Consider the following 27769-nt stretch of genomic DNA (forward strand, 5'->3'; position numbering starts at 1 on the left):
GACTATTTTATAAAAATATATAATCTTATATATTTATCTCCCTCTTTTCTCTTTTGCATGGCTATCCAAGTGACTAGGTGCTCTCATTTTCCATTTTATATTTCACACAACACACCTCGACACTATTGTTCACATCATTTTCATTTTTATTAAAGGTCAGTAAAATACCCTCTTATGTACAGTGTTTTAGCTGTTAAATTTCCATGTTGACTTTGTTCTATATCTGCAATACATAAAACTTCAATACCACAATAAAAACATACAGCATTGTTCAGATGATCATTTCCAGAATTCATTCATACAGCAGAACATAAAATACAAAAGTAAAAAATGTTCTTGTAAAATTATTCCTTTAACAAAAAATAACATTTTGTGATTCCTCCTCAATAACTTGTGGAGTCCCTCAGGGAAACATCCTTGGTCCTCTTAACTTTTTTTAAAGTTCCTGTAGTTCCTGATTCTATTCCACAATAAAATGTAAAAGAAAGAGTGCCATCTAACGTCTACATGACCATGCACTGAGGATAAACACATTGTTTAAGAGAGGGCTTTGAAGATGTCTTGTGATCTGATGTCAACTCCACAGGAATTTGTTCTTTTTTTTGTTCTTGAACCTTTAAAAAGGGCAGATGGGGAATTTTAGGATCAATCCTTTTGCAAAGCAAGAAATTTGACATAGTCCATTCACTGCACTGAGATCAGACAGTTGTATTCCACTGTCTGTTTCAAGAGATGATGATGTTTTTCTTCAAAGAGTTCTAGGAGCATCTTGAATTTATCCGGATGGTTTTGCTTCTGGGAATGTGAGTCTTTTTAAGGTGCCTAAAAGTGTTTTTGTTGGTTTTGAATTGGATCCTGACAAAGAATTAATCTTTCAATCACCAGTTCAGGACTCTAGATGGTTCCATCATATAAAGCACAGTGGTTTGAGAGAGGCTTGGTAATGTCTGCAGGTTCACTCAGTAGTTCTTCTTAAATTCAATCTGGGTCATTTAAGGCACAGTGGTGAGAGGCAAGCATCTTTAGCTAGTTGAGTCCAAGTTCACTTCCTGATGAACTTAAGAGTAGGTGAAGCTTTGATCCAAAGATTATGACGGTTCTTTGACACTTTGGAAGATCTTTGGCAGGTCTCATTGGTCATCCAAGAGGCCCTGTAGAGGGTTTTGAAGGTTCCAGAGCAGCTCATTTTGAGAAAATGGTTTGGAACTCTTTGAGCATGAGCTCCACTATTTGGCTCTGGAACACCATGTTGATCGTCATATTGGCCGACTCTGTCTGGGGGCGGAGCAAAGTGGGGCCGAACACAATGGCAACACTCTGAAAGGACATCCTGTTAGATTCCTTGTGCTCAATCACTCTAGAGAGAGAGAGAGAGAGAGGGAGAATGTGTTACAAGTTGCAGTGTCTGTTATTTGGAGGATTTTTTTCTGTTTTGGGAATTATCCTCATCTCAAACCATATAAAACATGAGAAGCAGAGCCAAAGGACCTCATTCATCAACCGTTCTTTGAAAGATATTTCTTCTTAAAACCCACTTATGACATTTTAAAGAATAGTTTTACTTTCACCTAAGTTTTCTTTTCTGGGAATTCTTCTAAGCTACTAACACTCATGAGGCTTCTTACAGCCTGTCCTAGCAGCACACTACGCAGACACCCGTTTCTATTAGAAAGCTGAAGAACGAGGAAGGCACTGACACTATCTTTTCTCACTCAGCACAGCTTGTTAGCTTGTTTTACAATGTGGAGATTACGGTGTATTAGTAATATCTACATCCGTGATTGAAATGTTGAACTTTGATTTGTGTCAACAATAACAGACTCATGAACCAGTTTTAAGAACAGATTCATGAGTCTTCCTAAGACTTGTCTTCAGATCCTCTGAAGAACAAACTGAAGAAAAAACTTGGTACGACTTTGGTGAATGAGGCCCATCGTTATCAAGATTCTTGTGTTCATATTCAAATGCACATGAGCTGAGTAGAATGTAGTCTATGTTCTCTATGTTCAGTTGTCTCAGAAACCTGAGTGAACTCACCTGAGCAGATGTTTGAACAGCAGCTCCATGGTGTCATTGTTAGGCAGAGGCAGGGAGCGAACCAGGTCCTTCATGTAGGAGACTCTCAGGTTGTAGTCTGGGACTTCTGCATGAAAATAAACACAAAGAGCTGCTTCTAAACAAACAGAAAAATGCTCAGCTCAAAGTACATAAATATTTCCTAGCTTTGGGGACGACTACCAACAACTGTTCAGGCTCAGAGGATTCTCAGAGGATGACACCCAATGACTCTGGTGACCCTTTCAACTTTTCTCTTGTCCAACAATAAGCACATTGTTTCCCTCATTTTTAATTGTTTTAGACTTTCTTCAGCTCAACTTAAATTACTTCTTTACATCAGACCCAGTTGGGTTTTAATGGGTCTTTTTTTCTGTCAAAATAGTTTTAATTTGAGAGGGTGTTTTCAGAATTTAATCATGTAAAGATAAAAGATGAAGTGTTTATTAAATAAAGCCCTACATGATAATATGTACATAGTACATGTAGGTAAATAGTAGTTAAAAGTTTCTAAACTTGAAGGGCTATTCTTAAAGTGTAGATTATTTTACTGACGGATTGCAGCGATGAACTTCTCAAAGCAGCTGAAGGGAAATAACGGCTCTGGAAGCTCCCGCAGGAAGAGTTTGAGAGCTCCAGTTATTACGTGGATCTCCTCCCACTGTCCGTCCTCCAGGTCTAGCTGCTCCTCTGCAGAGACAACAGGGATACAGTAAAAAGGACAATAAGTGGAACACTTCGGGATGCAGAACAAAGAATCTGACGCTGCTTCTCTTCGGTCTTGAATGCAGTGTGCTGACATTGTCCATAACAGAGTAAATCACATCATCTGCATACAGTGATATTTAGGGAGCACTTTGCATTAAAAGTACCTTAATTGAAGTTTTGCAAAGGAAAGAGTGGTCAACAGACATAAGTGGTTCTCACATATACAGAAGACTTGCTGAATCTTATCTAGATATTTTCAGGTGTATATATGTGAAAAAGGCTTTTGTTACCATGGTCAGCTTTGTGTCGTAGTCTTTGGATCACAGCCAGGTTCCCGCTGACTCTGTAGATCCCGTCCACATCCAGACCTGAACAGACACACTCATCAGTCCGCTGTGTCCAGTTGTATTCTACTGTGTGTGTATGTATGTGTTGGTGTTTACCTCTCCTCTCCACTGCTTTGATACACTTCTCCACAAATCTGGGGATGGTTGTGTTTTCTCTGTGGCAGAGCGTATCCAGGTGACAGCCGAACACGTTGTCTAAAGTGATTCATCAAAACCAAACCATTAACAACGTAAGCAACAACCGACACACATGCGGTGTATGCATATTAAACAGGTATTTTTTTGCCTGTTTGATGACAGTGAAGGAAAAAATGTGCGTTTTTACCTCTGATGTAGCCCTTCTCTTTGACGCTCTGCAGCGTGGGCCGACGCTGGAGGAAACGTCGCAGCTTGGTCCGAACATGTCTCTGCTCGGTGTCGGCTGTTCCCGATGAAACCCTGGCTGCTAAAAGGATGAATAAGAAGTAGACTATCTGAGTTTTGTGCATGACAAGAAGCAGAATTAGGATTAATGAAATTAAATTTGTTGTTGTCTTTTTAATTCATACTATGAACCTTTAAAATAATGGAGATTTTTTCAAGTGAAATGTGTGGTGTAAACTAGCATTTCAATATTGAACATTTTGACAACCCTACTCCCCTAAATCACAAACTCTTTCTTTAAAGCCCCATTCAGACTTCGTTGTACTGTGTATATGTGGAGCTCCTGTTGTGCCTTGTTTTTTGGCACTTTTGAGAAGAAAGCAGTCTGAAAAGAGCTAAAGACTCAACAATCCTCTCATGAAACATCTATAGAGGTTTTTTGTTTTTCGATATGTAAATGTGACAAACTGAACTCTGTACAACAGGATAGTGTTTGTTCTTCCAAGCTCATCTTTCACATCAGGTTATGTTCAGTTCTAAACATGGAAACGTGTAAATTGCAAAGCTTTGCCTGAACATTAACACATCCATTAAGGCTGCAGAAGCTGATGATGAATACATGACAGTCAGACTGAAAACTGGACTTAGAGTGGAGAACATTAACTCAACAGAGATAAACTGTGGACTCACATGTCCTCTTCCTGTCTTTGTCCTCTTTGTCAGAAGCATTGTCAACTTCGTCCTCGTCCTCAGACAGATACACCAGATCCTGAAAGAGTTCAACTTCATGAAGCGACCTTGCAAAACAGCTTTCCTGATTCAAGATATTTTCTGTTTAAAATGTAAGTCTGTTTCTCAGTCGTATATATTACAATCCTAGTTCTTATTCGAATGACACATTTTGGCAGATCCTGCTCAGAAAAACAACGAGATAACTGATGTGGTGAGTGTGTTTGTTACCAGCTGGCGGACGCTCTCCTGTATCACTTTGAGCCAATCACTGATGATACTCTCGGTGTCGTACTGTATCAGATACTCGCAGCCCTGCCGAGTCTTAAGCTGCATGCAAACACAAAAACAGCGCAATCACACCCAGGTCCAAAAACACTTCACACACTGCACACGTGTTGCTTCAGTCTTTCAGATGCTGTTGTTACATACTGGTGCAGAAAACAGTGTTACCATGATAAAGAAAACAGGTATCCTTAAAACATAGTGTTACCATGAAAGCAACATAAAAAACATAGTGTTACCATAAGAAAGTTAAACATCACAACACACTCTACAGATGGAAACCGTTTCACATATTGTTACTATGGTAACGGACTACAGAGCCGATCAAAAACACAGGAACCATTAGCTTGGGGTGTCATGTTTAAAGATGTGGTACCTCTAAAACGTTCTTTTTGGATGACTTTTCCTTGGAGGCCCTTCCAATCAAGGCTCCTCTCAGCTCGACGGTGTATTCTGGAACAATCTGTGATGATTTGTTCTGAAGAAAAGGAAAGCATCATCACCGATCAATGTCAGTGAAACAGGCACAGATAGTACCAAACATGGACATTGTCTAATAAGCGATGTCAACCATTGGTTTCTCAAGAGGGGTTATGAAGCCAAACGATGGCGGTCGCCATAGTGGAAATGTTATCTTGTAGAGCTGAGACTGGCTTTAGCTGAACAGTTTAGTTCTGGTTCAGGGTGTTTGGTCAGATAAGCTACAATTTTCTCAATAAAACAAGTCCATTAAACATTAGTCCAAAAGGGTTCATGAATTCAGTAAAAACATGTTCCTGATGTTCTGATTGGAAGAAGTTTTGCATATTTGATTGTTTTGTTAAAATACTTTTTGTTTTATCCAAAGGTTTATTTTTATATTCATTAACCTTTTCACTTAGCTAAATCCTGTTTGTTTGATTAGTGTTGTCGAGGAAAGAAAAGGTGCTTACAGCGTTTCCAGTTGGAGCAGATTTGGGGTCTTTGTGGAAGGTGAGGATCCCACCATGAAGGACCGTCCAGGACTGACTCCAGTTCTTCCTGTCAACACCAAAAGAGACAAGTTAGATCATGTTCCACACAACCTCAACTGAGCAAACAGCATCACATGAGGCACCTGATCACATGTCAAATGAAAAAAAAACACAGACATAAAAAAGCATGAACCCCGTCTTTCTTCCATCTAGACCAAAAAGTGACTTCATGGAGAAATTGAGGATTTTTGTACAAGAGTGAAATCTCACCTGATCTTTTTCCCATTGTCAACTACTTTGGTCTTGTTGAGGATTCCTGCTTTCTCCAGCAGGTGGCACTGTGAAAGACAAAGACAGACAGTGAGACGGACAGACCGGTGAGTCTTCAGATTCCTTTGAACCTGCAGGTCAGCTTTGAAACATGACTCCCATTCAAACATGGGAGTGGTTTGTGAGCAGATCTTTCAGTGACTGCAGCCCTGACACATTATATCTCATTCACACTCCGAGTCTTGTCTGACCCGCCTTGGAAATGTTTCCCTCTACTGTAAAATACACCATGTGTTTTTGTTCTACAAAACTACAATACATTAAATCACTGTGAGGCAACAAGACATAGCCCCCAACACACAAAAGACCTTCCTCATTGAACCTCAAGAAATATCCCCCATTGGCACTTAGGACCTATGCCATCACTCTTTAACCTAGGTAAGTACTCAAAAATGTTCCTTAAGGGCCACCAGCAGATCCCCAAAGACCCCTGGAAACTTCTTCTAAGATCCCAAACTCTTCAAAAAGAAACTAGATACCTAAAATGTCCTTGTGGAATAACAGGCCTTTCTTAAACAAAGTCCCAAAGTTCTATAGGAACTGAAGACCCCCCAAAACCTCCTCATAGACCCTTAAACTCATAGAAGCTTCATGAGAAGAAACTTCTGCTCCCTGAATCTTGTGCAGTGAAGCCCAATAACCTTCCTTGATACTCCTTAAGCATCCCCATACCCTTCTCAACCCAAGGATATCTGTCCGAGTGACTTTTTGTCCCTTCATTTCTTTAAATTTGTTCATCCTCATACAGAGTCTGATCCACTCCAAGTTTCCTGGCTAATTAGACATAAAGTTAGTTTTATAAAAAGTTTAGTTGAATTTGTATCTTAATTTGAAGCATGCTGTCATTTGGTTGTATTGAACACATAAATGTCACAGTTAAAACAACAATTTCTAAAGAGAGACATTTTGCACTAGACACTAAAAGTTATGTCCTCATTATGAATAGCACCAACAGAAGACCCCAACCAGAGCTTAAGAACTGTTCATGCATTTGATATGACTAATTCAGAGGGGTTAGTAGAGAACAACTGGGCACATGTTCTAAGTCCTTCCAGCGCCACCTAGAGGCTGCTGTGTTCATCACAGAGTCTAAATTTGGAAGAAAATTTAATTCTTTCTGGTGTCATTCTCTGCCTGGTCCAGATGAGTTTTATTCAGCCTGCAGTGGAGACGTAGTTCGTTACAAAGCGCAAGATTTTTTCTCTGACCAGAATGAGATTCGGCCTAAAATGAGACTAATGGTTTGATCAGGCCAAAAGCACAATAAAATATTTGGGTGGCATTACATTGTGATCACTTAGCTGTGTTCAGAGTGAAAGTGAAATGAACAAACAAATCTCCGAAGGGAGATTTCCTCAGTGGCAGCCTTCTAACAGCGTTCTGTATCAAGTTAGGAGATCTTGTTTATCTGCCTCATTTGAGAGTTTACAGCAACGCAGAGGCTGCACACCAACAAGGGGTAAGACCAGGGGTGGCATGACTGGAGATTATACATAAGCATGATGTTACTAACAAGTCAATATAATTTGTAGGTAAAGAAAGAATTTAATTAATTTACATGCATGTGCCTACAAACATCATGCCACCCTGAAATAAGTCTGTGCCCCAGGTTGAAAAGTCTAGACACACCCCTGCAGGGACAGCAGGGGGCGTCGTCTGTCTGAACTGCCCAGAAAAGTTTCCTTCAGATAACAAGTTAGTGTTTTAGAAAATGAATTCAGAATGTTAGTTTGATCCTGATTTTATAGAACAAAAGTTAGTAACATGTGGTCTGCTGTGAAACATCGTCTTAGTGGTAACAAAAGAAACACAACCAAAGAGAACCCAAGAGCATCTTAAGCAGCCAATGAGCACCTACACTCAGCTCTTGGGAGCCTGTGCTCCGATCGGATAGATTCCTCTTCAGTCTGTGCCTATCAGAGAGCTTGATGAGGAGGGGGAAAATGGATGACATGAAAAGGTTTTAACAAATGAATGGGTGAAGGAATGATGGACAGGCAGGTTTTATGTTTAATGGATGTAACTGAGGACATGAGACAGGCGAGTGTGTGTCTACCTGCAGACTGTCGGGGGAGTGTCTTCTGTTCGCGATTTCGGTGAAGTCAGAGATGTTTCTCCTGTGGCTTGGAACAAACGTCTGACAAACAAAAAGCAGAACTTTAAATTCAGGTCAAGGTTTTATTTTCTCGTTAGTATCACAGTACTAACCCTAACCCTAACCCTAACCCTTTGTGTGTTTAGTAATACTCACATCTTCTGCAACGCTGTGTCTCCAGTTCTTGACCTGCAAAGCTGTTCCCTCCTCAGAAACTCCATTTCCCATCAGCCTTTGGGTCAATTGCGAACCCTGTCGTGGTGAATGAACTCGTAAATAAACAATCACTTGCCTGAAACTGCATGCTGACTAACAACACAACCACTCAGGGATTGATTACCTCCTGCAGCCTCCACTGGGAGCTGTTTCCATCCCTCAGGTCCAGATGAGCTCTCGGTATCAGACTCACATGCGACTGAGGATTCTGGGAAAAGTACCAAGTAGATTAAATGTAAACACAAGTTTAAGAGATAAAATCCTCATTACGTGTAGTCTGTGTGTGTTTTAGTACGTGTGTGTGTGTGTGTGTGTGTGTGTGTGTGTGTGTGTGTGTGTGTGTGTGTGTGTTGTACCACTGTGAAGACAGCGTCGCTGTGGTCATTTGGTACGTCTACAGGATAATCTTCTGCTGGCAGTGGAGGCTTCAGGTAATCATACAATAAACAATCATTAGTGAGAATTCCAAAACGTCCTAAAAAAGTCCTGTTGGTGAATCATAACAGAGCTCGGACATTTTTATTGAAGTAATTGAAAGCGTTCAGTAATCCTAACCAAGGCCCAATCCAGACTTTTCACAGGATCTTACCGGGCCTCCTCGAGGGGAGGACGGGGAGGAGGGGGATTGCGGCTCAGGTGCGGTCCATGACGTGGCTCCTGAGGTGGGGTTGTAGTAATAAAATCTCCCTGAGACCTCGTCCACCAGCTGCTCCCAACCACAGGAACCCTGAGAGGAAAGAGACGGTTTACAGATACAGACAACTTCAGCTGCTCAAGTGACATAAACATAAAGAAACAAAAGTTACACAAAGAAATTCATAATTAGATCATTAAAAAGCTGTCCTCATCAAATGGTTTATATGAAATCATACAAAAGGTGGTCCTCCAAACTGGTGTTGTGGTCAAGTCAACACTAACAGAGACCAAGACGTACCCGAGACCAGAGTGCTCCAAGACCGAGACAAGACTGAGACATTTAGGGATCGAGACAGAGTCAAGAACAAGACAAAAACCAAGACCACAAATATCACTGAAAAATCTGAATCTTGTGTGCAGGGGGCGTGTCACTCACTTAGACTGTAACCCTGGGAAAGGTTGTGACCGTAACCAGGATACAAGTCGAATTATGAATGAATTAAAGTCATTTGTTCTTTAAGAAATGTATTCCTTCAAATCAAAGTAATGAAGTGGAAAAATTGCCAGTCAGTGGTGGTCTTGACCAGTCTTGATTTAAAATCTGGAGTCCGCCCAGAGACCGAGACATGACCGAGTAAAAATGCTTTCGATTTTCCGAGACCTTCAAAAAGTGGTCTTGAGACCTAGACCGATTTTGAGTGCTCCAACACTACTCCAAACTAAAGCACAAGGTGGGATCTGTTTGAAGGCTGCTGTTTCAAAGAACCCTAAAGAATCTGTATCCAGGTGCTCTTCACCGTCTCTGTCCCGGTAGCCTTCAACATTTGTTTTTAAGTACCCTTTAGAGTCCATGTAAAGGAAGCCTACTCTTTAGGGTCTGTTTCGATGTTCCCTTTAGTGACAAACAGTCTGTTTGGTTAAATATGTTCAAACAGCTGATTCATACACTTTTTACAATAGAGGATAAAACAGCAATATAAAATTTGATAGAGGGCAGTGACAGAGGACAGGGTCCACATTTTAAATATTCCTCACGCTCACAATAAGCACCAACAGAAAACACTCAGATCCCAGGGGTCAATAAAAACGACCACATGTAGAATAACTGTAATGACCCCTCATCATACCTGAGAGGAGGCTGGGGAGAAAAGAGGGGAGGGCGAGGCAAGCTGCTCCCCCTCACTCCTCCTGGACTGGTCCATGTCTCTGGCAGGAGGGGACGGAGGGCTCCGGGGGTCCGACCAGGTGGTCTGTCTGGTGACGGGGTGGAAGTAAAACACCTTCCCGGTGTCCTTGTCGGTGTACTCCTGAACACACACAGAGGACATGATGAGAAATGTACAACACTTCTGCAAATGTAATTCTGCTTTTATTCATTCTGATGAATGTCGTATATATCTTCTTCATTTAAAGAACACAGAGCGACAATATTTAAACTATCCCCTGATTCTTGACTGTTAAGTTTAATCATTAGTTATAGCAGATTAGCAGATCAGATGTAAGGATGTTACTTTGAAAGGCTGTTTGTCGTGTCGACGAGTCTTTAAGCCACGCAGTGATCCGTTGCCTGTTCTGAGTATCATGTGAGCCTTAACTGTTCATTCCATCACAGTGGAATAAACCTGATCGACTCGCATTACTTCTGATTAAAGTTTAATGAGTTCAGCGACTTGCAGAAACATGAAGAGAGCGTTTAAATTAAGATGAAAAATGACACAGAAAGGCTCACTGCGATATAATAGGAATATAAAGCAACATAAAGGGTTAAAAGTTTGAATTACAGACAGAATCTAAACAGTGTTTTAGTATGTTTATGATAAGGCAACACCCCTCCTTTCACATGTACCCTGTTCAGCTCCACCAATGAGCTTCAAGCAGCCTGTAGCTCCGCCCCTTCCCCTTTAACATCCAGACCGGCTGGATTTCAACAACACATTGAATAAGGACCTGTATCCACCCAGCGCCTTGTCTTGTTGGCTCAAGAGTGTTCACATGAAGCGATGAGAAGAAAATCTCATTATTAACAATTGAAACAAGACGCTGGCGTTCAGAAATCAAACGTTAGGTGCACACGGGACTGACTCCTCTCAGTAACTCATGTAAATCTTGATTTGTATAAACTGACATTTGTCCCATCTGAGCATAATAAAAAAAATAAAAATAATCCCCAGGTCAACTCGGACCAATCAGAGGACACCTCACCTGCCATCCATCCGGTGGGCTGACGGGGGAGGCGGGGCTTATCATCCCGGAGGAGGAAACTGAGGATGAGGGGGTGTGCTCTGGAATCGCAGGTGGTTCTTCAGGAGGGGGTGATGAGGGCAGCGCAGGGACGGAGACCAAGATCTGTGGCAGAGATGTTTTCTTCAAAGAGGAGACATTTGCGTAGATGGGGGATTTATGGTCGAGCGAGCCGGGGCCCTACAGAGAGAGAGAGAATGGGGGTCATTAACATATTGGGATGCCCAACACCTTTGTTCCATCTTTGTACTTACACATATTTTGCAACAGTGTTAACTTATACACCCCCACTTTACGTCACACACCCCCTCACCTCCAACTTTCAAACCCTCAATAATTCAACAGTTGACCAAAAACCATCACATGCTAGCTCCTCCCCTCTCTAGAAGTCTATGCGAAAAAAAAATCAAAGTTGATTTATTCCCTCAGCGAACGGAGTCTTCTTGACTCCAAACTGCAGACGGCATGCTGGACAAAGTTGTTTTGTGATCGTTAACTGTGACTGTGACTGTGTGTGTGTGTGTGTGTGTGTGTGTGTGTGTGTGTGTGTGTGTGTGTGTGTGTGTGTGTGTGTGTGTGTGTGTGGGGAGGGTGGTTGGGTGGATGGAAGGAGCTGCTGTCCAACAGGAAGAACTCCTCCTATGTTTTATAAACACAGACACACACATCACACACGTAAACAGGGAGCAGCGAAAAACATTCCCTTTCATTTCTTTCTATCACAGAATATGAACGATTCTAGAGTCTGGTGGGACATATGGGGGGGGGGGGGGGGGGGGGCCTCCAACCAGCTTTCATCCCTGTTATGTCTGCCAGTGTCCCAACGCTTACTCCCTTTTGTATTTGTTCCTGTTTTTTTCTGTCTCTTCTATAGGTGTATAATTCCTCTTCATTTGTCTTTGTTGACTTTCATTGATGAACTCTGGTTTTCACTGCAATAATGCTTAACAGGGCACGGATAGTGGGTGCGGTCAGATGGGGCCCCATAGGGTCTAGGTTTGTGAGTCCTGGGGCCAGTTTTTACAAGATTTAATTTGAAAAGCTTCTTGTCTGTTTGGTTTACTGCAGCATTGTGTAGCCTCACACTATAGCCTAATACCAACTACAACAATAACACAATTAATTATGACATCTAAAAAAGTGGATCGGTGCATCTCTAATCAAAACAAAGTGCATCATTGCAGCACGGTGACCGTTTAATCTTGAGTTTCTTGTTTTCTTGATAGTGGGAAGACAAAGTTGTGATTGCCGTAGTTATGAGTCCAGACTAAAAGAAAAACTCTTCTTCTCTGCTGCGCACAAACTTTTCCATAATCAATGATTGCTACCTGTTCTTCAATCCTGACCTGTTTCCTTCCAGCTGCTGGACGCTGCTTTCCCCAGAACCTGAGCAGGTTTTTACCATCCTTATGTTGTGGAATAAAAATACCCCCACCTAAACTCATTCAATCTTTGAAGCCTTGGGAGAGCAGCACTCAGACCTGCGGAGACCAGAATCAGGGACGATCCTCTGAATGATTAACACACAGTCTTGAAGTTTCACATTAACCTGAAGCCCCTCTCTCAGCTGATCAGCTCTCTTCACTGAAACAATTTTATTTAATTTTATTTAATTAATTTCTACAAATCAATAACATAATTTAAAATACTTATAAAACTGATAAAATAATCAGCATGCAGCTACAGCTGGTCCAGTCTTAATGTGAGCATTTATGTTAAAGACGACCATTTTGTGACAAAATAACTGCCAGACTTACCCATAATGCACCCCTCTGCTTGTTTATGCATCATATAGCCCTTCAGAAACATGAAAAAGTGGGCTGTTGTCCTTTTTTTTTTTGTTTCCACCTGTAACTGGAGCTGTGTAATGCTGTCAGCCTGCAGCTCTGCTCTCTGCAGCGTGAAGCCACGCCCCCTGTCTCTGAGCAAAGTGTGGCCCCGCCCCCCGTCTATTGCTGGGATGAGACCACGCCCCTCATCTACCTATACAGCTTCCTGGAACCTTTAGTTTTTAAGCCCATAAAATAACTGCAACTTCATGTCCTTCTTAAAGATAATCCCTCAAGCCTGCAACTTTTACAACGGGAGACGTTTACATCCTCATGACCTCCGACTCCCTGAACCTCATGGAAATAATCACCAACTTTTAAAGAGGAAATTTTTCAGGATATGTGGATCCTTCTAAAGAATATAATTTGATTGACAAGAACACCTAGAACCTGCTCAGGGATTTATTGGAGTTTTCAAGGACTCAAAGGATTTGAATGGTTTCATTTCATCATCAAGTCATTGAACTTTATGTGTCTCTGAGATTATTGTGTTTCCCTTTTAATGTTACACAAAGTTTTTATGAAGACTCATGGACACAGATGAGTTCCTGGTCTGAGGTCTGTGTTTGTCTGCCGCCCCCTGCTGGTTCAGTTTTATTCTCACAGACAGGAAACCTGTTCTGCATTCAGGATACAACTACAACAAAACTGTTTCCTGTAACCATAGAGAACAGAATAATATGAGAAAGCAAAGTTTAGCCCTTGTGTTGTAAGAGGGGGAGGAGGTAAAGAAGCAGAAGAAGAAAAAGAAATATGAAATGAGAAAAAAAGAGTAGGAGAAAAAGAAATTGAGGAGGAGAATGATTAGATTAAGTAGAAGAAGAAGAAGAAGAAAGAGAGAGAATATTAAAGGAAAGATAAGCAGGAGGAGGGGAAGAATGAACAGAGGAGGAGAAGGAGGAATAGAAGAATGACGAGGAGTTGAAGAGGAAGATGGAGAAGAAGAATACGCAACACTAAAAGAGAAAAGAAGGAAATGAAAATAAAGAGAAGGAAAGGAAATAAAAAACACATGGAGGAAGAGGAGAAGGAGGAAAAGATGATACAGTATGATCCATCACATCATCATATGATCACATGATGATGTCATCTAAACTGCTGAGGGGGAAGTGAAACTGCAGAAGGCATCTTTCAAATTCAAGAGAAAACAGCAAACAAAGCTGGAGAGTATAACTTCAAATTAACAATTATTTGCCAACGTGTAAAAAAACAATTTTCCCAAAAATATCTGACAAGCAGAGGGATATTCACAAGAGCAAGAATATAAATCATTTAAAAATGAGCATAAGCTGTCGTGATTAAAGATGTCAACAACTCTTTTTAGATTCATTAACCTGAAGAAATGTTTCAGTAAACACCGTCTCATAATTCATATTGCGATTAAAAAAAGACGAGTATAAAATAAATTATTACAAAATGTATTCATAAGATCTTTACAAAAGAAGTCTCAACTCAAATATTGAGTTCTTTCAGACTTTTACTTAGTATTTTTTTGTTTTATGTCACCTAAATACACCTCACACACACACACACACACACACACACACACACACACACACACACACACACACACACACACACACAGGTGTCAGGTGACTCCGGTTGTCCCTCTCGTCCTGCAGGTGTCGCTGCAGCCACACCTCCTCACAGTTTCCTGTCTGACCTTGAATACATCCTGCTAGCTGTGACATCACAACATCCTGCTGACATCATCACATCCTGCTGTGATGTCATCACACAAAAATATAAAGATGAGAAGTAAAACTAAATTGTGAGATGTCTAAACAATAGAAAAGCAAGTATGCATATTGTTCGATTAATCATTGAAATAGAGACAAAAAGATAAAAAGACAAAAAAAAAAAAAAAAAAGCCTTCAATTTAATTATCAAAGAACTTGAGTTTTATCCACAACCGGTTCAGTGCCGTGCTGGAGGTCATAGGTCAGCGTCTTTCTGTCTGATGAGAATAAAAAGAGGAAACAGCTTTTTTCTTCTCCTTCTCTGAGCTTCCTGAGCGGATTCTGCAGGAAATGACACGCTGCGGAGGGCTTTTATTTTGGAAAAGAAGAGACATGCAGCTGAATCTAACTGAACTCTCTGTGACTAATAACCAATGCCCAGAACATTTCCTTTAATTATTTGCTGATATGTTGGATTATTGATAATAATTCTTCATTCATACAACACACGTTGAGAGAGCGTGGAGTCTTAATGTGTGTTAAAAACAACAAATGAAAATAGACTCATGTCTGGGAAAGGAAAGACTGAGCTGTTTTTAAATCAACATCAAGTCAATATTAAACCATTAAGTGAATACAAACTCAAAGTCTTAACCAAGCAAAGACAAAAACACAACAAGCACACACCCACTGAGCAACAATCATACAAACATTTACGAGTTTGCCGTCTGCCGATCGTAATATTTTATGAACTCAGAGCAAACCGAGATTTTGTAAAATGTGAATTTTAATACATAATCTTGACTTAAATCGGCACAACTGCAGCCGGCAAATACAGTTAGGACAGCCGGCAAATGAAGGATTAAGGATTACTGTTAAAATGATCAAACACAGGATCTAACCTGGTATAACTGTATGGACTGTTACTATACACTTATGTAACCTGTAAGGTCCGTTCATTTATGTATCTATTTCTGGCGTCATTTCACAACAACAAAGAATCAAAAAAAGGTCACAGAAGTCTTACCTGTGTCGGGGGCAGGGTAGGTGGTGGTGCAGGTGCAGGTGCATGTTCAGGTGGTTCTCCAGGACTCACTCGTCCTCCAACCAGAGCCTCAATGTCCAGGTTCAGGTCCTGGATGGACTCATAGATGTGGTGATGTGAATCCTCCTTTAGAGAATCTTCCTCACCAGTGCTACTCTCAACACTGATCTCCTCCTCCTCCGCCATTTCCTCCTCCTCTTCCTCTTCCTCTTCCTCCTTTATCTCTATTGGGGTGTCTTGGTTGTCACCTGTAGAAGGTAAGGACCCGCTGTGGTCGTTGTATGGGGGAACCATAGGGACCATCGGTGTCTCCACTGGGATGGGCTGGGTATGGGGCCGGGATGTGGACAGCGGGTCTGCTGGACTGAAACTAGGAACTCGAGGTTTTCCGGAGTCCCTCTGATCTTCCAAAAATCCTGAACCATGTTTTTTGCTTAGTGCATCTTCGGCCATGTTTGAAGTCCCACTGGTGGTTGTATTCTCTGCAGGAGCAGCAGAAGGGTCGCTCGGAGGTCGCTGCACTGGCGCCACCGGCGGCGACAGATCTTGAAATTCTAATGGGACACCAAATGTGGACATGCGGTTCTCAGTCTTGCGGTATCCAGTGGAAGCATCAGGTCGGAGTCGAATAGTCACCTCATCACCTGGTTTGGTCTTGGCCGCACTTGGCTCCTCCAGAGTCTTTGGAACAGCAACAGGTACAGGAACAGGTACAGGAACAGGTACAGGAACTGGGACAGGAACAGGTGCTGCAACAGGAAGCAGCACCTGTTCAGGACTGGGTGAAGCTACAAAGTCCAGAAGCAAAGGGAAATCTACCGGCAGCTCCTTGACGTACTTGGCGGGGATGTAGAAGGGCTTTGAGTTTTTGTCCTTTTGGACATGCCACCAGTGGTCGTTGGACTTAGCCAGGAGGACGTAGCGCTCATTGGGCTTGATGGAGACCAGCTCCCCATCCCGACCCTCGTACTCGTACTGAAACTCCACCAGGACCAGGCCTGTAATAAATAAATAAAACAGTAACATGAATTACAGGAGCTATTGGTAATGCTCCTTTGCTTGTGATTACAGTAGGCTAGTGCTAATGCTACTTCTACTAATTCAACTTTTAAAACCACTACTACACGTTTAAGAAATGCTGTCATCGCTAATGCTAGATTAACTTGTATTTCTCTTTTTAACATTGTTTTTTCACTGATAACTAGATATCACTTAATTTGTCAGTTCTAATGTTACATCAACTTCTACTCACACTGCTACCTTTATTACGCTCACTTTGATTATCAACACTTGCTGATTTCTGTTAGCCTACTTTAACTGCTAATAAACTGAATCAGTAAAATTTTGCGTTCAACCCTTACATGATAACTTTAATTATTAAATTTTTGAATCAACACTTTATAATTCTATCACTGCTTCATCTAATTGTACTATTAAGCTGCCACTTAAATTTGAATTCATAAAAGATGTTCAGCACCTTCTTACTCCTGTGAAAGGAGAACTCACCTTGGCCAAGCAGAGAGGAGGTTGTTGCCATGGTGAAGGGCACTGAACTCCTAAGGCCCTGCCCCCCCTACCCCTGAGGTAGATGGGCACACCTGATGGGTAGATGGGTCAAAGGACACACCTGATCATCAGCCCCCTAAAACAAATAAGAGAAAACTTTCGTCACACCAGATATTACAGATTCAGCGCAAAAAAACCTACGTCAACCGTACTCCACTGACAAAAACAGTAACTTTAACTCAGAGATCACATAAGCCGCTGATCTACTGCAGACATAAGTTAGTTTGGTTTGTGTAGTTGTGGAACTTTGTTGTGGTGTTTTAAACACTAAGTTCAGATCAAACAGAAGTTTTGATTGAGTAACACAAATAAAGATAAACCTGTCAAAGCACAACAATATCAGAAATTGTGTCTTTTGACATAAAATGACATCCATTAACATGAGGTTAAAATAAATATTGTGTTATTGCGACTAAAACTGGACTTTAAAAATACATGATATAGTAGTCCGGCTAAAATCTTAACTGTGCATGTAAACGTACTGAGTTTTCTACAATTCTACAATTCACTTAGCAGACGCTTTTATCTAAAGCGACGTACATCAGAGAGTAAGTGTTAGAGCCATTTGTGTGTTCAGTATGTATGTGTGCTCTGTGGTAGTTCCTTGTGGTGACAGTAGGGGGCACATTCACTTTGGTGTTGGGAAGGTCACAAGTAGAGGAAGAGTTAATCACGGACAGGTGAGCAGCCCACCGTGAGAGGCACACAGTTTTTGACCGCTGTTGAAATCTATCGTGAATGGAACATTTATCCTGGCTTTGTTTTGCATTCAAGTTATAGTGGAATAAGTGTATGTAGACAACCAGAATATGTATTGTAAATGAACGATTCAGATAAACCCGTTTTGAGTGTGAAAGCACGGAGTTGATTGAATTATTGCCACGAAACACGGAAACAGCGCGTCAATTAAGTGCGGTAGGCTATCAGCCCCTCAGTGGCTCAAACTTTTGATACGTAAGATCAAGCCACTACAGTAAGTACAACACAAGCAAGGATCTAGAAAAAAGGGAACAATGTCAGTAAGAGCAAACGATCAGCTTTGAGTCCGATTGGACACACAGGTGCCAGAGGCAAAGCACAACATTGAGGGCAGTTCTTGAGAGCTCTAATCGGTATAGAAACGTCATCGTTATCAAACAAAAACCATCATCATCATCAATAATATCGAAACCATCATCATTAAGTTAGTAGGTATTCATGAAAGAGCTGGGTCTTTAGCTTTTTCTTAAAGGTGCAGAGGGATTCTGCAGATCGAATGGAGTTTGGAAGTTCATTCCACCACTGCGAGCAGTAACTGGGAGCCAGTGTAAGGAGATGAACAGCGGAGTGACATGTGCTCTTTTAGGAAGGTTGAAGACCAGTCGTGCTGCTGCGTTTTGTATCATCTGCAGGGGTTTGATAGTGCGTGTAGGAAGACCTGCCAGTGGAGAGTTGCAATAGTCGATGCATGATATCACAAAAGCCTGTACCAGGAGCTGTGTAGCATGTTCTGACAGGTAAGGTCTGATCTTCCTGATGTTGTACAGGGCAAATCGACATGACCGGGCAATCGAGGCTACTTGAACCTTAAAAGTTAGCTGGTCATCAATCATGACACCCAGGTTCCGGACAGACTTTGTGGGCATGAGTTTGGTTGTTCCAAGCTGGATATTGATCTGTGGTTGCATAGAGGGACTGGCAAGGAGCTCAGTCTTTGAAAGATTTAGAGATATCAGCAAGGCATGATGAGATTCTTGCAGAGACTGTAACATTGTCTGGTGGGAATGACAGGAAGAGCTGGGTATCGTCAGCATAGCAGTGGTATGAGAAGCCATGAGAGCGGATTATTGAACCAAGTGAGTTTGTGTATATGGAGAAGAGAAGGGGACCAAGCACTGACCCTTGAGGTACCCCTGTGGATAAGCTGTGCGCTTTGGACACTTCTCCCTTCCACGACACTCTAAAGGATCGCCCAGAGAGGTAGGACACGAACCAGCAGAGGGCAGGTCCTGAGATGCCAAGTTCAGAGAGCGTGGATAGGAGGATTTGATGGTTGACTGTGTCAAAGGCAGCAGACAGGTCTTGCAGTAATAGAACTGAGGACTGACCCGCAGCTCTGGCAGCTCGTTGCGATTCTGTTACTGACAGTAGTGCAGTTTCAGTAGAGTGGCCCCGCTTAAAGCCTGACTGATTTGGGTCAAACAGATCATTTCTGGACAGGAACTCAGAGACTTGCTTAAAGACTATGCGCTCAAGAGGCTTGATGGTATTGGGTCCAGAGGTCAGGTGGTGGGCCGAGAGTCTAGCACAAGCTTAGAGACTTCATCCTCAGTTAGAGAGGAGAATGAGTCGAGTGAGGCACTTTTGGTTGGTGCCTTTGGGCTGAGTTGGTCAGACTCGGACCCAGCTCGGAGGGGTGGAGGAGGAGGTGGTTGAAGCAGTGAGTTAAAAGCAGAAAACATTTTTCTTCGGATTCAGACTCTTTTAAACTTGGATTTTCGTGAAAATCCCGCCTCAGATTTTCAGCATGCAATCAACAGAGGGTGTGACACGCGCATACTGCCTCTCCTGTTGATGCTCAGAGAATGAAATTTAAGTGCTTAGTCCAAACAATGCCTGACAACGACCCACTATCAATATCTAGTCAAAGCAAGTTTCGATTCACCCGCCTAGCTCACAAGACCTTTCTAGTTTTCAGATAAGAGCTTGGTAAAAGGAGTCTGTTTTCGTTGAAGAAAAATAATTTACAGTTGATTCTGGTTCAAAAAGCATCTTCCTCTCTAAAAACAAAAGATAAACGGTCTATCTCTGTAGGGATCCTTTCTGTAATGTTGTTAGACACTTGGAATAATAATCTGAGCCTGATGATAATAGTGATAATAAAAAACTTGGATGTGCTTCAATCAGGCTCATTTGCCCCATATTTTGAAACCTGTCTCACTGCTACAAGATGAAACTATCCGCTGAAGCAATTACAACTACAACTTTTAATTATTTAAAAAAAAAAACATGAATATAAAAGTCCAGGTTTTTTAAGCCCAGAAGTTGAAATACAAAAAGTTCCTTCAACAGGTTTGGTCATCTCTTTGTGAAACTACACTGAATCAGAATGAAAGCTCTTACGATAACTGACTCATGTGATGTTACACCTAAGCTTGTGAATAAAAGGTCAGGGCTGTGTTTTATCTTGTTTGATCATGATTAAAATTCAGGACTCTTATTTGAAAGAGTCATCAGTAAATTGAAAACAAACCAGTACACACTGAGAGGCAATATGCAATATTTGTAAAGCTCTATGCAATGCAGGACAGCAGATATGAATTCTATTTTACTGGAGCCTATAATAATCTGTTTTTGACACTCTGATGTTGTTTCTTTAATTTTATGAACAGCAGTCATTACTATGAAGTGTTTTACACCCTGAGAGTAATTTTATGTGGAAGTGAAATAAAAAAAGACTCCCTGTAAGCCGCTACTGAAAAAGACACAGAGAGAGGTATGACAGTTCTGTGTTTCACATCTTGTCAGAACAAGTCAAACTACAATTGGCTCTGAGTACTGAACTCCTCCTGCAGCTCCTAACGCTACTGCTAAACCTCATGCCACACTCTCCTGCTTTCAGTTCGTCTTCATGCCTCCCTCTCTGTGGTCAGAAATGCATCATCGTCATGTGAGCCTGGTGTCGTCTTACAGCAGATCCTGTGTCATTGAGGTTTACAGCCCAACATGAGCAGAGTCCAGCAGTGAAAGACTCACCTGTGTTAGTGTCAGTATAATGTCCATATCCACAGCAATACGACAAAAGTTACTCTCACCTGTCCGCTTCACACCTGCTCTGACTTCAGCGTTTCAAAGTAAAAGGCCTCCAGCAAAGAAATGGGCCGTACAAGACGTGTTCAACCTGAGGCAAACAACACTTGCAGGTTTTCTTTCCAAAACTCAGGCCCCGCCAACTCACCAGGTAAAGGGGCGGGGCACATCAGTGTTTCCCCTGCTCAGGTGGAAACCTGCAGACCTGTAGCTCTTAGTCAGCTGGATCAAAGGCTCTTTAAACAAAAAGCCCAGATTATGAATGTAAACAGGGACACGGTTTAAATAAACTGCAGGGACTCTGCTGATCCTGCAGTCAGTAAACACATTCTTACTTTTTTAAGCTAATTTAACAAGTGTTTTAGTTTCTGTTCGCACTGTATTGCAGATATAAAGAGTCTGTATTTATGTAACACTTTGAAGCATTGCATTGCTGTAACAATCTCTGCTTTCTTCTGCTCTGACTTTCTCTGACTTTGTTCTGCCCATGCTCAGATGTACAAATCTGATTAACCAGGTTATTTGTACACACAGCTATAACCAATCAGATTTCAGATTTCTGTTATTAAAGCAACTTGAAATTCTGTATGATTTTTAAAAGAGAATAATGGGAAGCTTGCCTCTAAAAATGTATTGTTTTTTACTACATTATAAGTGAGGATAAACCAGGAACCTCCAAGCAAGGCACCACACACACACACACACACACACACACACACACACAGAACAATAGCAGAAGGTTGATCAGGCCTCGACTGTTTATAGAGGGAAGCGTCTGCTTTCCTGCTCTAAGCCAGCCCCCAAGGCTGTTTAGACTCCGCCCCTCCGTGACATCACACACTGTGTGTATGTTTCCTGTCTTTGTAAAGGAACAATAGGGTGACTGCAGTCCGTTTGGTCAGATGGAGCTGAATAGTGGAATTTTCACTGGTCCAATTTTGAATCATTAGTTTAACATAAAAAAACATTTTCAGTATATCTGTTTGTGTCGGACACTTAAATGTCATCACAGAAATCAGCATGTCTGCTGCATTAGTTAATTTATTAAACGAAAGAAAAAGAAAGCTGCTGATGAAGTAACAGCTTGAATTACAGACCTGCTAACACAAAAATCTCACCTTTGACCTAATAACAGCAACTTAGGGTGTGCAAAAACATGTAGTTCCTCGACTGTCCACTTGAGGCTGGCTCCAAAAGTGAGTCAATCCCCATAGAGCTCCATGTTAAACTATCCAACAGCAGAAGTATACTGTATATGTTCAAGCAAACTGAGCGATGTTATTACCACTCACATGTTTAATTATATTCAAGCTAAATGTCATGCATAATTAGGGGCGTGGCCTCTTCCAGGTGTCACCTCAGGAAATCCAGTCTCTGAACCTAACCTCTCAGCTGTTTTTGTAGTGTTGGAGCGTTTTTTTTTCACATTTAAATATAAGTGAAATAATATCTCTTGCTGTGTAGATTATTGCACTAAGAGACCGTCCAAGAGGTCTGAGCTTTGGTATTTACACTGAGTGATATTTATATATTATTCATTATTTTATTTGTTAGCTTTAATTTGCTGGCAGGTTTGTCTGAGCTTACCATACTTGGCTTGTTAGCTAGTTATGTATAAGCCACTCACTGCTCTCTAGCTGCTCCTTCTTCTCCAAATGTGGTCACTTCTGACTTCAGAAAAAACATTACTGAAACTTGAGACTTCAAACAGTAGTACACACACAAGAGGATGCAGTTATTGGTTGCTGCGTCATACAGGATATGTATCATTTGAAAAGTGTATGCCCATGGTGTGAAGGTGTAAACTTTGTGCACTATAAATTTCAGAGCAGTTGTACAAATAAAAGTCCTGATGACTGCTTGACGCCCTTTATATGGATCTTAGTATGAATCTGTTCCAAGTGATTTTGGCAAGAATCCTTTTTTGTGCCTCTGAGTTCAACTCTTCAAATGTTCAATTGATCATGTTCATCTTCAATTCGATGTTTACAAATTCAGTGTAAAGAAATCTAGTTTTAAAAATACAATAGGCTAAAATGTGAGATATAAAAATGTCAGCCAATGTATTTTCAAGTTGCTCCAATTCAATTGGCGAAATTCAGATTCAAAATACGAGGGTCGAAAATACACCTGGGAACCCGAGGAATCGATTCTAACTCAAGTTAAACCAACGAACAGCTAAGTTGGCCATTGGTCACGTGACGCCAGCTAACGGTAAATGGTTTTCTGAAGGAAATATTATCTCTCCTCTTTGTCATTTGTTTTGGATTTCTTTAGATTCAGTAATAGACAATAACTGACACTTGTAAATTAAAAGAATTTGTTAAACAAAATCTACATGGAACTTGCAATACGGTTTAGTAGTTTCTTTTTTACTCTTAAAGTTATTAGATATTTTTTAATTTATTATTTTTAACGCTTCCCTTCTTTGATTGTTTTCTGTTTTTTGTGAGCAGGGATAAATAAAGCTTCAGGGAACTGCAGAAAACAAAGCTCAATGACTGGCCCTTTATAGGGCCTTTGTGGAGATCAACAGTCGAACCTGCTTTGAGTCACATACACACCTGATACTCACCTGAGGCAGGTGATGTACTGGAATGCAGCCGACCCTTCTCCCTCCCTCCCATTCCTTCTATCCTACCCTGTCTCTCTCTCTCTTTCTCTCCCTCTCTGTTTTTTCTCTGTCTCTCTGCCACACCCATCCCAGCAGGAATGTAACACACAGTAACACTCATTCACACACACACACACACACACACACACACACACACACACACACACACACACACACACAAGCTCCTCTATCCAACCACGGGAATGATGTGTGTGAGAAACTAAACTGCACTGTCAATAATCAAACCAAGGTTGAGGCTTTGTGGTAGGCCACGCCCCATCAACCAATCAGAAAGGAGAGATAATTTAAAGGAGAAGTTCACCATAGAGTCGTCATTTCACTTAGAGAGGATCATGTGATCTTTGATATCATTAACCTGACAGCCAATCAAGATTTGTTCAAGCAGATGTGAAGTGCGTTCAACCTTTACCCTGTGTGTGAGAGCGGGGTGTGGTTACAGCCAGAGGAATACACACACAGTGAAAAGGCAGACAAAAATAACTGAGTTTAAATCATAAACCCGTAGGCGGACTCCACCTCCTGAATCCTGGAATGTTTTGAGAAAGCTTGGACTCTGACCACACTGTGTTTATCTGTTTACCACACAAATACAGAACTACTGCTCTGTGATTGGATGTCAAAAGTCTGTTATAATGAGGTATTTGACGGATCCAGGACCCTCAGACCACCTCAAGAAGTTTTTAAACTTTCTCAAATTCCCTGAGACCACATAAAGGATTTCTCAAAGTTCCTTTGCAGTTCCTCAAAGTACTTTGACAGTCTTTACAAGGATCTTTACAAACTAATCAGACCTATGAAACCTAATAAATGACACCTAATAGATACCTAAAGACATTCCTTACCAATCCAAGGATCTCTACAGCTCTATAAAGGACCTCTTATTGTTGCAGCCTCCTAAACCATGTATACTTGAGAACCTCCCTGGGGACTTCTACTGCCCAAAGATCTCTCTGACCTGTTCACTGCACTCAACAACTTCTCCAAGCACCCTAACAACCTAAAGCCCCCTTTCAACCACAGGAACTTTCCCCTGGAACTAGGGACCTTTCTAGGAACTATGTGCAACCAGGGTCTAAAGTCAGTTCTGGAGTAATTGATCTACCCTTAAAAAGACGCTGCTCAGGGGGTAGTACTTTCTGAAGGTCCAGGGACTTTGGCCGTCAGGGCCTGCATCACCTACAGCCCTGAACGTCTCTGATTGGTTAGGCACTCCCAGCATTTTAGGTCAGCCGCCATGTTTAAGACTGCAGCTGCAAGTCGGCTGTTTTCTTCGCTCTTCAACATGTTTCGTAATGGACTTATAAAATCCATAATCTGGCCTAAAGTCGAGCATTGAATCTGCTTTGCTCACAGCGTTGGTTGATTCAATGAATCCATTTGTACAGCACTTGCTGAACCTCCTCCATGCTAACAGGCTTCTTGCAGTGTCGAACAAATCACGATGCTGGCCTGTACGTTGCCTTATATGGCGTCATCTCTGTAATATGACTTTGATCTTCTTTTTACCGCCATCTACTGGACAGGTGTAAGGCGCCATTGACCTGATTTGCATAATATTCCCCGGACTTCATGCCACGATTGAAATGCTGAAAACAATAGGCCACAGAAACCATTTAGTTACTTGAAGAGAAGGCCTTTGGTCAAAAAGAGACTTAAAACAATTTATAGGTTAATAGAAGAGGAATTTCTCTGCCACTTAAAGGACCTTTTACAGTCTCTTCAATGACCTCAACAACATATGCCTCAACCTCCCAAAGGACCTTCACATACTGATTAAGAAACTTCCTTACCTGGTTATTTGCCTTATAATCTGCCGAAGGGACTTTCAACTGACCGGGAGGTATGTAAGGACTTCCTCAACCTACTCAAGACCTTTGACAACATCTTCAATCATCACCAGCAAACCAATTGTCATCCACACCAAATTCATGGACCTTTACACTTTCTGCAAGAGCACGTACACCCAAATCAAGGACAGATCTGCTTAAGGACCTAAATACTATCTTCAATGACCTGTAAATGGACATCTGAAGGCATTAAGGGGCCTGGACAAGTTGCTCAAAGACCTTATAGACTTGACTACCTCAAGGACTCTGTACGGCCCTTCTAAGGACCCGTACTCCCTCTCCAAGGACTCAGTAAAGTTTCTTATGGGCCTGCACAGCCTCCTTAAGGACATTACAAATCATGTATAAAAACTTTAACCCTTGTGTCCCCTTAAGAGAAAACTTCCTCACTACTCCTTGTGACCACAGAATGGTCAAAGACCATATGTGTCACATCTTATCTGATCTATTCCTCTATAGATTCTTTCATTATTTCAACATACAAACAGGTAATGAGACTAGTTTTCTATTATTATCCCAGTCTGATATGGGTCAACAATAACCCACAACATTTATTATGGTGCATAATGTGTAAAAAAGTGGTTTACTAACCATTCCTCGGAAATCTAACCTTCAATAAAACCTACCTAACAATCATGCTTAAGCACGGTACGGGACAACTTTGGTAGTGTGAGTGCGCCCTAACTCTCTCTCTGAGATACACTGAAGTTACACTTCCAGTTTGTTTTTACTGAAACTTTAAATATAAATTAAAATGATTTCTTTTGGTAGCAACTGGGATGCATCAGACTCATTAAAAATCAAATGTGTTTTTCATTTTGGAAAATGGTGGAAAAATCAATTGTAAGAATTTAGATTTAAAAAATGTTTTCAACATAGATTTAATTGAAAAAGTCACAAAGTGTGGGTTTACAGAATTATTGTTATATAATATGCATGCAGTAGAGAACGATGTCTTACATGTAGTTAATAACTCCATAGTAGTTTTTTTATTATGGCAGAACTTTACTTCAGCTTTGAAAGTAAAATAATTAGATCTGTGTCGAATCTAAACAACCATAAAAACAGATTTTGTTTAACAGTTTTCATACATTTGAATTTAAAAGTTGTGTATTATGTCACATGTTTATATTTTACTTGGTATGGATGTAAACAAAAGAAGCCACATGCCTATGAACACTATGTTTACCTTGATGATGTAAATCCTCTTTGAGATTTAACTGTATTTAACTATGTCAAATAAAGATGAGCTAGTATGAGAAAGAAATGTTTCCATACAAAAATTCAATCCATACATGTTTTTCACATCTATGGTTTTTAATTTGCTCACTCGAAATGGATACAGTAATTTATTTTCTCTATATTTGATTATGTAAAAGTGAATATTATGGATTTATTTTAATGAAAAATATTTACCACAGTTTATAAAATTTCAATAAGTTCACACATCATATACTGCAGATTTAGCAAATTAACTAAGAACTATATTAACTTTATTTAAAGTAATATGGGACTTCAGATGAACCATAGACTGGTATGCAATCTATAAATCAAATTGTATGGCCTTTAATCATTTTTGTAAGAAATCAAAATTCACTGAAATAATACCTAAGTTAAGTAAAAACATTTTAAAACATGAATTGAAATGTTTTTTTTCTCCCAAAGATGTAATGCTTCTTTCTGTTTAAGATATTTCAGATATTTTCAGAGCTGTTTTACCCGGATACACATATTAAAAAAGAGTTTTTTATAGACTCAGAACCTGTTTTACTTTAAGTGTGTGGTACAAAATAAGGACACAATGCAAACACACACACACACTCTCTAATACCCTCACACACCCTCACACACAAACATCCAGGTAAAACTTGAACATAACAAAAGTCAGGCCTTTACTCTGTTGTGAGTAAGTAGTTTGTTAGTAGTTAGTAAGTTGCGAGTGAAAACCAACATGGTCCCCACAGTGGAGGTACGGAAACAGATTAATGTCCCTGTAATGTAGGTAAACCATTTTTTTCTGTTTTGCAGTTCAAAGTTTTTTTAAATATTTAGTTTAACAAGACAACACGAAACTAAAAAAAACTAAAAACAAACAAAAAACAAAACACATACACTGAACTTAAAAATGCAATAAAATAAAAACAAAATACACAAAATTAAGTGTGAAAAACTTTCAACTGCACATACAGTAGATAGATAGATAGATAGATAGATAGATAGATAGATAGACAGATAAAAAGATAGATAGATAGATTTGTGTGTTTACCGGCAGTAAGTGTAAAATCCAATCATCCTGCTCTTTGTGTTTTCTTGCTCTTCTGCTCCTGAAGGGGCGAGTCCAAATCACAGAAACAGGTTCCTCACAGTTTCTCGCTCTCTCTCTCTCTCTCTCTCTCTCTCTCTCTCTCTCTCTCCCTGGTC

At 40.8% G+C, this 27769-nt stretch overlaps 1 protein-coding gene across 3 annotated transcripts; it reads right to left on the reverse strand.

Annotated features, from left to right (window-relative positions):
* Positions 1-123: 123 nt before the first annotated feature.
* arhgap27l (Rho GTPase activating protein 27, like) lies at positions 124-27735 on the reverse strand. Of its 3 annotated transcripts, none has more exons than XM_065964534.1 (22): positions 27615-27735; positions 17018-17153; positions 15494-16509; positions 10920-11138; positions 9845-10024; positions 8671-8808; positions 8438-8506; positions 8206-8289; positions 8022-8117; positions 7827-7907; positions 7629-7694; positions 5711-5778; positions 5420-5507; positions 4864-4965; positions 4434-4532; positions 4164-4242; positions 3436-3555; positions 3207-3305; positions 3054-3131; positions 2611-2745; positions 2038-2143; positions 124-1357 (listed from the first exon to the last, which is right to left on the reverse strand). In XM_065964534.1, the coding sequence occupies exons 2-22, from the start codon at positions 17046-17048 to the stop codon at positions 1183-1185; spliced, it is 3129 nt and encodes a 1042-aa protein (XP_065820606.1). In that variant the 5' UTR covers positions 17049-17153; positions 27615-27735; the 3' UTR covers positions 124-1182. The 3 variants fall into 3 exon arrangements, with proteins under 3 accessions (XP_065820606.1, XP_065820607.1, XP_065820608.1); XM_065964535.1 differs by lacking the exon at positions 27615-27735 and adding an exon at positions 23442-23679; XM_065964536.1 differs by lacking the exon at positions 7629-7694.
* Positions 27736-27769: the final 34 nt, after the last annotated feature.

Source organism: Labrus bergylta, chromosome 16, assembly GCF_963930695.1.
Source record: "Labrus bergylta chromosome 16, fLabBer1.1, whole genome shotgun sequence".
NCBI classification, from domain to species: Eukaryota; Metazoa; Chordata; class Actinopteri; order Labriformes; family Labridae; genus Labrus; species Labrus bergylta.